At 25.4% G+C, this 13678-nt stretch overlaps 2 protein-coding genes and 1 non-coding gene across 3 annotated transcripts in view; all 3 read left to right on the top strand.

The window, feature by feature from the left end:
• LOC101496782 (nucleobase-ascorbate transporter 2) overlaps positions 1–201 on the top strand; it is a 4546-nt gene extending 4345 nt beyond the window's left edge. Inside the window, exon 14 of the mRNA XM_004504235.4 lies at positions 1–201. This exon is cut by the window's left edge and continues 149 nt beyond it. Coding sequence (XP_004504292.1) covers positions 1–58 — 58 coding nt within the window. The 3' untranslated portion in view covers positions 59–201.
• A 9657-nt stretch (positions 202–9858) lies between these two features.
• LOC101496453 (uncharacterized) lies at positions 9859–12563 on the top strand. Its single transcript, XM_004504234.4, has 3 exons — positions 9859–10048; positions 10311–11065; positions 11893–12563. The coding sequence occupies exons 2-3, from the start codon at positions 10350–10352 to the stop codon at positions 12110–12112; spliced, it is 936 nt and encodes a 311-aa protein (XP_004504291.1). The 5' UTR covers positions 9859–10048; positions 10311–10349; the 3' UTR covers positions 12113–12563.
• Positions 12564–13534: 971 nt separating this feature from the next.
• Positions 13535–13607, top strand: TRNAE-CUC (transfer RNA glutamic acid (anticodon CUC)). Its single transcript has one exon. It is a non-coding gene; the product is annotated as a tRNA-Glu (tRNA).
• The last annotated feature ends 71 nt before the right edge of the window (positions 13608–13678 follow it).

Raw genomic sequence — 13678 nt, 5'->3', positions numbered from 1 at the left:
GAATGAAGAGTTCTATTCCCTCCCTTTCAATCTCAACCGTTTCTTCCCTCCATCCTAAGAAAATTTCAAAATCTTAGAGAGACGTTAGAGGAAAAGCATGTATTATATGATGATGATCGATCATTGGTTTTAGAATGAATTTTATTAATTTCATATAATAAATACAGAACAAAAAGTCTGTTTTGTTCTTTTTCTTTCAAACATGTGTTTCTTATTAATTCATTCATTTTATTACTATTATTACTATTAGTAGAACCGTAGACCAAGTATATTAATACCTTGAGGTGGAGTTTTACAATAGAGTTAAGTCATTCAGTGAGTTAAATATTCAGTTGGTTTATTCCATAAGGGAACACATAAATGTGTTTATGTGGATTTTATTCATTCTATTCAGTTAGAATATAGATTAGAGAATCATTTTTCTCTCTTTAACGGTTCAAATACTGTTGTATAAAGCATGTTTTCACTGATTATTTGATAGAATATTCATTTTTTTTAATTAAAATATAAATTTTAATGGTTTTAATCAATTTATCAACAAAAAGAAAAACAACCAATCTGGACAGTTGACGGTTTGTTGGCATTCGATTTATTCGCATTTTCAGTTTGACTTTTAAAATATTAATTTTAATTAAAAATCTAAAAATTTCAATTGAATTAATTTGAAGCGGTTCAACTCTAATTGGTTCAACTAATTATTATTATTTTTTTGGTTTGATTTTAAAATTTTGATTTAATTGTAATTAAAAATCTAAACAATTTTTTTTTAATTAAATGAAAATATTTTTTTTTAAGAAAGTTAAAATGAAAAGTTGTTTCTAGAAACTTCTAAACAATGAGTTTGGTAGATGAGAGAGAAGATTAAAAAATTGATTTTTACTATTAATTAATATAAACAAATACAAGTCAACTTCTATATATCATATAAAAAATTTGAAAGAACTTATTTGTAATAAATCATTTTATCTAATTAATCAAATGGTGTCCAAATTGTGATAGTGCTCAAATTGTACATACTATCAACCATAAAGTCCCTATAATAAAACAGCAAAGCTCAGATTCACTGTATTGGAGTATGGTAGAAAATCTTTCTAAAATTAGATCTTCAATTTAGCGGTTAAAGTCACTCTCAATATGACGATTAAAGTCATTTGCAATATGTTACTATGACCACTCATAAATCAAAAGGACTACGACATAAAAAATCGCTCTAAAATACTACGACACAAAAATCACTATAAAAGACTACGACACACAAGCCGCTCATAGTGGTATTAGGACCACTAAAAAATCGACATGACTATGCTCTAAAAGGATAGTGGTATTAGGGCTACGATACAAAACCATAACAACTGCTCTAAAAAACAACAGGACTACGGCATAAGAATCGCTCAAAAATCGACAGGACTACGACATAATAACCACCACTAATCGAAGGAACAACGGTACCAAACCGCTTTAAAATATCGAAGGGATAGAAAGAAATAGGAGAAATGGCTCAGAAATAAGTCGAGCATAATATAAAAGAAATAAAAGAGAAAGATGAGAAATGCATCTAACTTTGATGTATTTTTTTACAAGAGTTTGAAAGTCATTATATAGTGATAAAAGCAAACTCGCATATATTTTCTATTCAATGTGGGACTTTAGAATTTATAAAGTTAAAAACTATTCAAAATTTGAGAATTTTTCAATGAAAGACTTCAATAATTTTTAAATTCATACATTAACATACTCTATGTTCCAATACTTAAATATTGAGTTAATTTATTCTATAAAGAAATACATAGATCTTTTTATGTGAATTTTACATTCATTCTATTGAGTTTAAATATAGATTAGAGAATTATTTTTCTCTATTTAACGGTTCAAAGTCTGTTGTTTAAAGCCTATTTTCACTTATTATTTGATAGAATATTCACTTTTTTTTATTAAAATATCAACTTTAATAGTTTCAATCAATTTATAAAATAAAATTAATAAAAAAACTACCAATATGGACGGTTGATGATTTTGTATTCGATTCATTCGCATTTTCAATTTAGTTTTTAAAATAATAATTTTAATTATAATTAAAAATCTAAAAAATTAAATTGAATTAAATTGAAGTGGTTCAACTATAATTAGTTCAATCAATTATTATTATTTTTTTTTTTTGTATTTTTGGGTGTAATTTTTAAAATTCTGATTTAATTATAATTAAAAATCTAAAAAATGTTTTTTTTTTCTAGTTAAATCGAAACAGCTTATATTGTAATAAATCATTTTATCTAATTAATTACTTTTCTGATAATCTTAAAAGATTGACCCATAAATATGTACTATCATTTTTTTTTTCTTCAAGATTTTAATATTTGACAACTTAGTTATTGGTTAAGGTATTTTTATTAAAATAGAAATAACTAATTTTGTCTGATTTATTTGAGATCAATTGCCTGAAACAAATCAGATTTTAGCTTCTTATTGATAAATATTTTTTCTGATATAAATATCGATTCATAGAAGAAAAAAACAAGTGCAAAGAAATAGTAAGATAGATTGAAACATATATGTTTGTTTTTCATTCTTAATACGTAAATGATTTGTGTCCTTCGTTAGCACTTAAGTCACATAACTGTCAACTTTTCATAACAGTTGTTATTAAGATATTTGTTTTTTTTAAAACCTTAAAAAATTTAAAATATTTTTAAAGAATGAGTTTTTGTTTTTTTTTTTATAAATTTAATGTATTAAATAAAAAAATTAATTATTACTTTCTATCTTTTAATTTTCAATAAAATAGTGTAGAAACTCGTACGTTGTTATATAATAAATTTTATGTTAAGAATAACGATTATAATAAAATGATATTATAATATATATTAGTTGACCTTACACAATATTTTTACATGTATTATGTGTTTTTTGATAAATAATTAGTTGTGGATTAATACTTGGAAATTGGAATGAATATTTCACAAAGCATTATCATTCATAATTTTTTCTAAAATTATTTTTAGTTGTGGAATAATAGTTTATATGAACATATTAAAAAAAAAAAACACCTCAGATTAATTTGATACAATCTTATAATCCAAAGTATAAAACATGAAAATCAATGTTTTAGTTATCATTATAGTAATATTTAAAGAATTTTAATTTTGGAATATTAATAATTGTAGTCAAATATAGGTAAATCAATTTAGAAACAATTCTTAATCGTAAATTTAAAGAAATTATTATTTTTGATTGACTGATTGTTGCTTTTTCATTGTTTCCTATATATAGTACATTATTATTATTATTATTATTATTATTATTATTATTATTATTATTATTATTATTATTATTATTATTATGAGATAAATTGTGAGGAAACATGTGATATAAAGAGCAATTAGAAAGTATTTCTTTTAGATTTATTATTGATTAAAGTTAGGGGTGTACATGGGTGTGGGTCGACTCGTCAACCCGACCACCCAACTCAACCCAAACTTTCGAAACTTTATGGAAATGTTAACTTCGAAACTTTCATATTCATCGAAAGTTTCGAAATTGATAATTATTTCTGTATAATTATATTTCGAAAATTTCTAATTTAACAAAAGTTCCGAATAGATAATAAAACTCACTTTTAATTATTTGGAAAGTTTAAAACTTTCGAATATTAAGAATTATTTTGTAATTTTCGAAAGTGGGGTGAGAAAAGAGAGTGATAAATTAAAAAGGGTAAAATAGTCATTAGAAAAAAATGAGGGGGTGGGAGGTAAAAATGGAGGGGTGCATGGTAGAATTCTCTTTCATCCGTAGTCAGCCACTTTTGGGTCTGACCCAACCCAATCCGTTAAAATCCGCTTATATTTGGTTTGGGTAATGGGTTTAATAAATTAAACCCGTCGACCCGACCCGATAACTATATATTTAAATTTTTTTTGACAGTCCGAGCCGTTCATTAGAGTTTTATTGCTCTTCTTCTTTAGATTTTCAGTTTCTTGAAGTTGCGTCGCCGTCCACCTTTTTCTTTTGTTACGCGTGTGCTCACAACTATTATGATTTTTATACAAATTAGTTATAATAATATATTATTAATAACTGATTTTTATATAAATTCTAATGCAAGGTGTTCATGCGTCTAATAACTGATTTTTATATTAATAACTTATTCTTTTGATGATTTTTTAAAGAATTGAATGATGTGATTGAAATTTTATAATTTTTGAGACATTCAAGTATTAAATATATTTTCATTCAATATATTTTCCCGTAAAATAAAGAGCATGTTATTATTTATGTATGACTCGTCAATCCAACCCGTTCTTGATCGGGTCGGGTCAGTTCGGGTTAAATGCAAAAATACAGGTTTAGAACTTAACCCAACCCAAACATAATCGATTTGAGTTGGGTACCGGGTTTTTTCAAAACCAACCCAACTCAACCCACGTACACCCCTAATTAAAGTATAGATATAGAAGTTTGTACCATGCACCCCCCACACTTTAACCTCCCACCCCCCTATCTCCCATGAAATTACATTTTTGTTCTTTTTTTATTATCCGTAAAACCCTTACAAAAATTTAATAGTCATTTTTTCACCATCTTTCGAAACTTTACAAAATTCTCTTACATTATCAAAATATTCGAAATAAAAAAGTAAGTGTCATTCAAAAATTTGCAATGCTCGAAATGATGTTTTTGAAATTTTTCAGATTATTCAAACTTTCGAAGTTATGAAATGTTTGAAACGAAAGTTTTCTAGAAATTGTTGAAATATTCGAATTTTTTGAAATTTTCAAAATGAAAATTGTCCAGATCGTTCAAATTTTCGAAGTTATGAAATATTCGAAATAAAGTTTTTTTCGAAATCGTTGAAACTTTCGAATATTTAGAAATTTTCGAAATGAAATTTCGAAAATTTTCAAACTTTCGAGGATTTCGAAATGAAACATTCGCAAAAATTTCGAAATTTTAGAATTGTTATAAACTTTTGAAATTAACAATTTACTAAAGATTTGTCCTGATTCTGAACGTTTTTAATTGTTGATATAAATTTTCCATTTATATATTTTTTCATTTATATCAACTTTCTATTTATATATTTTTCCATGCATATATACTTTCTATTTTTTTAATTAACAAACTTTTTATTTTTAAACTTTCCATTTTAATGTTTCGAAAGTTTTGAAAAAAAATTAAAAATTAACATTCTAAAAGTTTCGTATTGATAGAAACATTTCAAAATCTAGAAAAAAAAACATATTTTGAAATTTTAATATTATTCTAAACGTTTGAAAATTTTAAAATAATTGTTTCGAAATTAAGAAAAATTATTTTTTATATTTTGAAAATTTGTAAACTTTTGAACAGTAGAGTGAAAAATGAGTGCTAATTTTGTTTGAGGATTCTATAAATAATTAAAAAATACAAAAATATAATTTTTAACAAAATGAAGAGGTGGAAGGTTAAGTTGCGGGCATGCATAGTAGAAACCTTAAAGATATATAGTTAATTAAAACTTGCTTATGCATAGTAGAAATCTTGAAGATATATAGTTAATTAAAACTTATTGCTTAATAAGAAAGACAAAATTTCTCTTCCACTTCCTCCTCGATCGCGTTTTTATTATTTCTGTTTCATTTAAGAATTCTAAAGGATTTAATGTAAAAAAAACTGTTGATCATATTGTTTGTTTTATTTGGTTTTATTGATTCATGATTGATAGAGTAATAATTACCACTAAATAAAAAGAAAATGTAGATTTTTGTTGTTACCTTACCTATCTCCCGTTGGAAATTCATTTTGTTTGACTTGGTAGACTCACACGGATATCTTGTTCTTATTTCACCTTTTTTATTGTGTTTTTTTCTTCTTCTGTCGCACGGATTTTTATTTTATAAAGTTCACACGGATATCTTGTTCTTATCTATATAGTGCAAGTATACACAATTTTTAAGATATATTAATGAAATTATATAGGAGTTATATATATATATATATATATATATATATATATATATATTAATTTGTCTTAATCGTTAGATTTATAAGATAAATGAATTATAGTTTTTAGAAATTCCGCTAGGAAATAAGTAAATTATAGCAAAAATATTAGTCAAAGTTCGAACAGAAATTTCTCTAAACAATTTATATGCAAGCCATTGTATGTGACAAATATCCTGTATATGTTCAATAGGTTTTATTTTGACTGAATAGTCAAAAGATGTTGTAAACAGCAAAAACAACACACACAAAATTACACTTACTTTTTTTCTTTTATCTTACAGTCTTTTATTCCTTATTTATTAAAGAGGATGCTTTAAAACCATATTTTTCACTGTATCCCCGATTCATTTTTTTTTAAATAAATGATTTCGACTTATATCTTTTTTTTTCTTTTTTTCTTATCATGTTTTCAAAAGGACTCCGTTTAATAGATACCATATCTTGAATAATTGATTTTTAGAAGCTATCATAAAATTCAAGGCTATATCAATTTTACACATGTCTTTGTCAATACGTGATTGAATTGTCCAAATTAAATATCACTTATAGTCTATATGAGTTAACAACACCAAATATTTTTTATGAAGATGGATGCAACTAGAGACTGTAGATTACACATTATTCTTAATCGTTTATATTTATGGAAAAAATAATAATTTGATTGATAAGATTAATATTTTGATTAGCTAATTAATTTTGATTGCCTTCTGAAATATTTATATGTATCATTGTTTATTTTTATTTTTTTTTATCTCAAAATATAGAAAGAGAACTCTATTGGTAATAGGAGTGGCTATACGCACGTGAGACATGTGAATTATAGGGCGTGGTAAACTGCAGTAGAGCTATATTGGGAATAGGAGTGGTCATTGCCACCCCAAATCACTACCACAAAGTCCCAACAATTTTTAACCTACAAGAAAAATTACACAAAAAAATAAAATAAAAAATGTACTGTGTGTTGTGAGTTTTGTTTAGGATATAAAAATCAAATCATTAATTGATAGATTACAAAATTTAATTAAAATTAATTAAATTGATTTTTTTTAGTCTATTAGTCCAAACTGAATTTAATTAAATAAATTAATTGTCTATTGATTTAGTTATAGTTTCACACTATTTAAAATGGACGGTTTGTTATTGATTTAGTTATAGTTTCACACTATTTAAAATGGACGGTTTGTTAGTAAAACAAAATCACTTTTTTATTTCACAATATGTTATATCGATGTTGTTCTAAAAAATTTATTGTGTTTAAGTATTTTTATTTATTTCTAAGAAAAAATGTTATAAAAAAAATAACCACCCTATAAATAAAATTACCAAAAAAGCAACATTTTATTTTCCACAAAAACTTTTTTTTCCCTCTCTTATATATATATATATATTAAAAAAATGTGTTATTATTATAGGTTAAAAGAGATCTCCAGTGACACTATCATCTATCACAATAATATATTATATCAAATTATTTAACTTTACATTATTTGAATGACATGACATAATAAAATAAATTATTTTTATTAATTATTAATTTAAAAAATATATTTTTATTCATTGTACCATATGCTTATTTACTCTATTTTTATTATTTATTCCTATATCAATCTTTTATTTTTTTTCAACTATATACTCTCTATAGTTTTAAACTATCAGTATACGAAATAAGAACACTAAAAAAAAAATCAATAGTAAAAAATTGAAATAGTTCTATTTAATTTAAACCATCAACTGAATATAAAAAAATAATACAATACACATATTTTAGATAAATATTTATCAATGATAAATATAGAAACTTACAAGATAAGTATTTATCGTTGATAAATAAAAAATGAGTCAAATATTTTATATTAATAAATATTGAAAAAATTCAACACAAATATTTATTGTTGTTAAATATTAAAAATACAAGATAAATATATGTTAAATATTAACAAAATGTAAAATACATTTTTATAAATAAAAAAATATAAAACAAATATTTATTATTGACGCATAAAAAATACTAAACAAATATTTATCGCTAATAAATTACATATAACGAGACAATATTTTTTATTAATACATACAAAAATATAAAATAAATATTTATTTCTTATAAATATAAAATAATATTTATCACTAATACATAAAATAAAATTTATTTTAAGTGTGAACAAATTACTTATTGAGTATCAATAACGCATCACACGTGTTTTAACACATTTGTTTTTTGTTAGTTTGTAAAAAAAGGATAAACTCGGGTGAAGTGGCAACGATAAATATATATGATGACAAAATAAAGACTTTGGGGTTGGGATGAGATGAGGTTCCCAAAGCATGGCGCACACAATACACCACAATTCTGAATTCTCTTAATTTTTTTTTTTTAAATGTAGTAAGAATATGAATGATAAAAAATTAATTTTATTAATTAACTAAAATATTATTTTTGACAAAATATAAAATGGTTTATAGAAATTAAGCATTTAAAAGTTACCATTTATTTAAATAAAACTGTAAAAGTTGTATTTGTAAAATAAAAATATGCTACACTAAATATTTGTCATTAATGATAAAAAATAAAACACGAGACAAATATAGTTAGCAATAAATAAATAAATAAATAATATATGAGATTAAGACTTGTCACTAATACATATAAAAAAACATATGAGAAATATTAAAATAATACGAAATAATATTTATAACTGAAACATAAAAAAATATGAGATATATATTTGTTATTGATAAATATAAAAAACTATGAGATTGATATTTACCACTGCTACATAAATAAAATACACACAAAATATTTATTTTTGATATATATTAAAAATATTATAAATGATGTATAAAAAGTATACAACATATATATATATATATATATATATATATATATATATATATGTATATATATAAAGTCACGTGACAATTTTTTTTTAATTAATACATAAAAAGTATAAGATAAATATTTGATATAAATATATATTAAAAATAATGAAATAAATTTTTGTATTATACAAAAATATAAGATAAATATTGCTGATTTTGTGAGAAAAATTATAAATAGGATCAAATTGAGGTTTAGATTTGTTTTTCCCTCTCCAAAGTCACTAACAACATAGATATATTACATTTCTAGTTCTACATCTCCCAAATTTTTGCAACTTCTTAATCTAATTCTCTCACCTCTTGTAAATTTTGTTTTATATAACAAATTTGTACAATTCAATTATTAATTAAAATTTTAAAAATTTATCATCTCTAAAGAATTTGTTCAAACTCCACCACTGATATTAAATATTAAATAATAATATCATATATATAATAGGAGAGATTTTTTCATTAAAAATTAAATTAAAAAAACTAACCATTTAATAAAAGTAATTTTTTATAAAAAATTTGATTCGGACTTAGAGTAACGTGTTAACTAGTTAAAAATCGTCGAAATGAATGAGGTGTGTCGTTAAAATATTCAGTTCCATAATTTAGGGACGTTTTTTATTATTTCAGTAATAAAATGATGACTGTGACAATTTCAGTACTAAGTTAATGATTTATGCAAAATAAAACATTAAGATATTTTCCAGTTTCGGTATCGTCAGTTTAAATCGACATTAATTGAAATTAATAGTCATAAATCGATAAATATTAACTTCTTTTTGTATATATTTATTACAGTAATGATTTCCTTTAGTTATGTTTTTGTCATCTTGTTTTGTTTAGTGTAAAAGCATGGAACATATCTTCCTATTTTTTCTGTTTATGATTCTGTATTAAGCCATTGCATACCGTAAAAGTAAAAGGGTTTTAATGTTAAAGAATGGAATAAAGACAAACCCTTAATTTCTTATCCTTTGCTTTATACACCAACTCATTCCATCAAATAATTCAAATACACTCAATCTCTTTTATTTTTTCTTACCATTTCTCAGTTACTTTCCTTACCTAACCTTGCTACCATTTTTCATATATTAAAAATTTATAATATACTAACATCTACAACCAGGTGCAAAGAACATAGCTTTAACATTTTGTGCTTGGATTGAAACATACCCAGATTGATTTTTTCTTTCTATTTGAGGTAATTCCTTGTCTTTATGGCTTATTGGAGTGATATACCTTATTGGTGATAATCCATTTTTTGTTTTTTGATTATTTTGCAAGAATATCTGTAAATTATGTCTCAAATCATGAAATGGGTCTTCCAGATATATGGATTTTGTACCTTTCATTTGATCACATTGTTCATTCCCTGTAAATAAGAATAAGAAAGTTGTTTTTTTTCTTCTTTTTGTTGAGTTTATCATTGTGGGATGCATGTTTATAGGGATTTTTTGTTTCAGGTTTGGAAATACTGAGTGGAAGGAATTGGTGTTGGTGTTATGGATGAGGCTACAAGTAAAGGTAGTGGTGAGATGTTGGATCATGTTGATAAAGGGGTTTATGAGAATTTGAACCATTTGGTTGAAGGAGCTGCAACTGATGTGGGAACTAGACATAGCTTGGGTGATAGGGTTGGTTTATGTGGTGAAGATGGTACTTCAGAAGAGATGTGCAATGATCTTGGATTCAATGAGGAGCTAAAGGAGAGAGTTTTAGAAGTTAAGGGTCGGAACATTGGTGGTGATCCACAAAAAATCAATGATGAATTGCACGGCCCTGATCAAGGGTCGAGTTATAATTCAAGTAATTTGGCTAATGAGGAAACACTTGAGACATGTGTTGTAATAGATTCTTCAGCTCATGTTGTGTGTCTCAATGGAGATAATAGAAAATTGGTAGCTAAAACTAATGAATCGGGGTTGAGCAAGTTATCGATTAAGGCACCGAAAGGGCTGTCTGAGATAGATAAAAATTCATGTGTGATTGATATGAACTGCGGTGACTGCAAAGATTTTAGCGAGAATTTGGATGGTGAAATGATTTGTAGGATTTGCCATCTGGCCTCTGGACAACCGTTTGAAGCAACTGCTGTTGGCACTCCAAATAATGATAATAATAGTACAAGTTTGATTGTGCTTGGTTGTGCATGTAAAGATGAGTTAGGCATTGCACACAGTCATTGCGCTGAGGCATGGTTCAAGATTAAAGGAAACAGGTAACTTTTTCTTTTGTTAATATCTGTTTATTTCTAGTTCTTACATCAATATGTATTTATTTATCTGTTTCATTGAGTTTTGAATAAATGCTTGCAATGTTAACCTTGTTCATGAATCATGATGTAGTGTACTTATATTTTGAATTCACAATGCCATAGGGATTTATTTGTAAGGATTTTCGGGACTTGTTTGGTTTGAGAAATTTTCAAATGATGGCATGAGAAATTCACAATGGACTTGTTCAGTATCTAAAATATGATTGCATGCATTTTACATGTTGATGTTTCATGAAAAAGTACTCTTCTTGTCTCCATGATTCTTTGAAAGAGTAATGCATAACAATGTTTCTCCTACTCCTGCCCCTTTTCCTCCATCCATTCCCTACAAAAGAAAAAGCAAAAAATTGATAAATTGAAGAATGAATGCCAGCTAGGTTGTCTTTCCAACTGCTATATTTTCCAAGATGATTCTGAATAAACATCCCACTTTTAATTTGTGTTACTAGTTGGGAAGATTTGGTTATTGCTTATGAGAATACAACCTGAAGTCCTCTTCTCTTCACTTACTTTCTATCTAGAGCTTTGTGAGAGTTTCAACCGCCTACAATTTTGTTTACATTTTTTACAACATTCACATTATGCTTTAGATGTGTGCTCAATTTTAACTTTTGGTGATAAAAAATTTACTCTTGTTTGTGTACGCGCTGCTTATATCTTAATTTTCTTCTTAGTTTGTCTTTCATGTGTATGCTAGATTTTTAGCTGAATAATGCTGAGGTTTCTTAGTTCTATGTTAGTCCTTTTGTTTACATTTTCTGATCAAACAGGTCTTGTGAAATATGCGGAGAGACTGCAAAAAATGTTTCCGATGTAACTGATGATGGATTTATGGAAGAATGGAATGAAAGTGAATTCATCGACAATAATAGTACATCACCGCGCAGGTTGGTTGGATGCTGGCACGGGCAGCCATTCTGTAACTTCTTGATGGCGTGCCTGGTGATAGCTTTTGTTCTGCCATGGTTCTTTCATCTAAGGCTGTTCTAACTATGGATTCAAAAACTATTCTTCCTTGTCTATATGATGAGTACATCATCACGCGTACTGTTATTTAAAGGGGTGGCATTGATTAATTAACCATGTCCAAGTTCACATTTCACAGGGTATGTACCCTTAATGCAAGCCTTGGAATTCCACTACAAGATAATGTTTCCTTATTGAATTGAATTCTTTGGATTGGAGTGCTTTATGTGTTCTGAAATATAGATATTGATATAGCAGGATTACATTTTCTCTTAGGGAGAAGAGAAAATAAGATATTTTGCTTGTGACATAGGTGTTGTATAGAAACAATACATAATTTGCTGTAAAACAAACAAACAAACAGAAAGAGAATCTCCACATTGTTTCTTTTATCGTTTTAATATTGATTTTTTGGTTGGATTGTCAGCTATAGTTCAAGAAGAATCTAATGTTATATGGTTGTCATCGATGTTCATATTTCCTTCATTTTATTTTCAAAAATTGTAAATATTCCAACCCACTCTAGCGTTAAGAGACCTATTGATTCTTTTATTATTTAAATCAAATTCTTCCACTTATAATTTATGATGTTACTAAATTTTAAATAATTTATGTTGCCTTATTATTAAAGAGATGACAAGCTCAAAAAATGTTCGGCCTAACTTTGTAAATTTGATTATTTATGGTTTTCTTATGTATATTATAAAAAAGACTTGTTATTGTCCTTAAGTCATAGTTGATCTAAATATTATTAATTTAGAGTTTTATTTTAAATTTGAGATTCACATGTGAATTAATTATTGCAGTATTTACTATCTTTTTTAAAATTAATTTTTTTAATTAAATATTTAATTAATTCAATTTAAAAAATCACTAAATTTGTGTACGGTTATTTGTGATTTTTTTTTTTTTTTTTTATGAAAATATTTTATCAAATAACTTTATGAAAATAATAATTACTAAATAATTTTATTTTTGTTTCTAAAACTATTCTTACTAAGTCAAACGGTCTCTTTTATATATATAATACACGTTGATTAATATAAATAACCGAGAACGATAAATTATAATTGTTAGATTCTATATAATTAGAATTATAGGCTCCATTTTATTAACTTTGTCATTTACCTGAACGGTGACAGTGAACAATACTTAGATTCTGTTACCGCCGCCTCTGTAAAATAAGATTCTGTTGATAATTTTTTTAATCCTTTTTATAAGATAATTTTTTTCTGTAAACAATAATAAATACTTTAATAAACATATTAACTAATTCTCTTTCTTAATTGATAAATTTGTAAAATAAATATTAATTATTAAAAAATTAAATATTACTTTCAAGTTTAGTCTTATATTTAAGTATAGAGGTAATATATCTCTTTTGAAAAAGAGCTACCATTCATGTATGTTAGCTTATATAGGACTAACATAAACTAAAAGACATGATCCGTTGTAGTCTAGTTGGTTAGGATACTCGGCTCTCACCCGAGAGACCCGGGTTCAAGTCCCGGCAACGGAATTTTTTTTATTTGGAAGTTTTTGTTTGATTAATAATTTTTTCACAACAAAAACTAATACATTTAGCAACCA

This window comes from Cicer arietinum, chromosome 6 (genome assembly GCF_000331145.2).
Source record: "Cicer arietinum cultivar CDC Frontier isolate Library 1 chromosome 6, Cicar.CDCFrontier_v2.0, whole genome shotgun sequence".
Lineage (NCBI taxonomy): Eukaryota > Viridiplantae > Streptophyta > Magnoliopsida > Fabales > Fabaceae > Cicer > Cicer arietinum.
The sequence above is the reverse complement of the archived record's forward strand: the minus strand, read 5'-3'. Positions and strand labels throughout refer to the sequence as shown.

What these genes read in the sequence shown, in the direction of transcription:
- LOC101496453 (XM_004504234.4), top strand. Translation starts at nt 10,350, where the DNA reads ATGGATGAGGCTACAAGTAAAGGTAGTGGTGAGATGTTGGATCATGTT. An exon ending in TTCAAGATTAAAGGAAACAG is followed by an intron (nt 11,066 to 11,892) that starts GTAACTTTTTCT and finishes CTGATCAAACAG; the next exon opens with GTCTTGTGAAATATGCGGAG.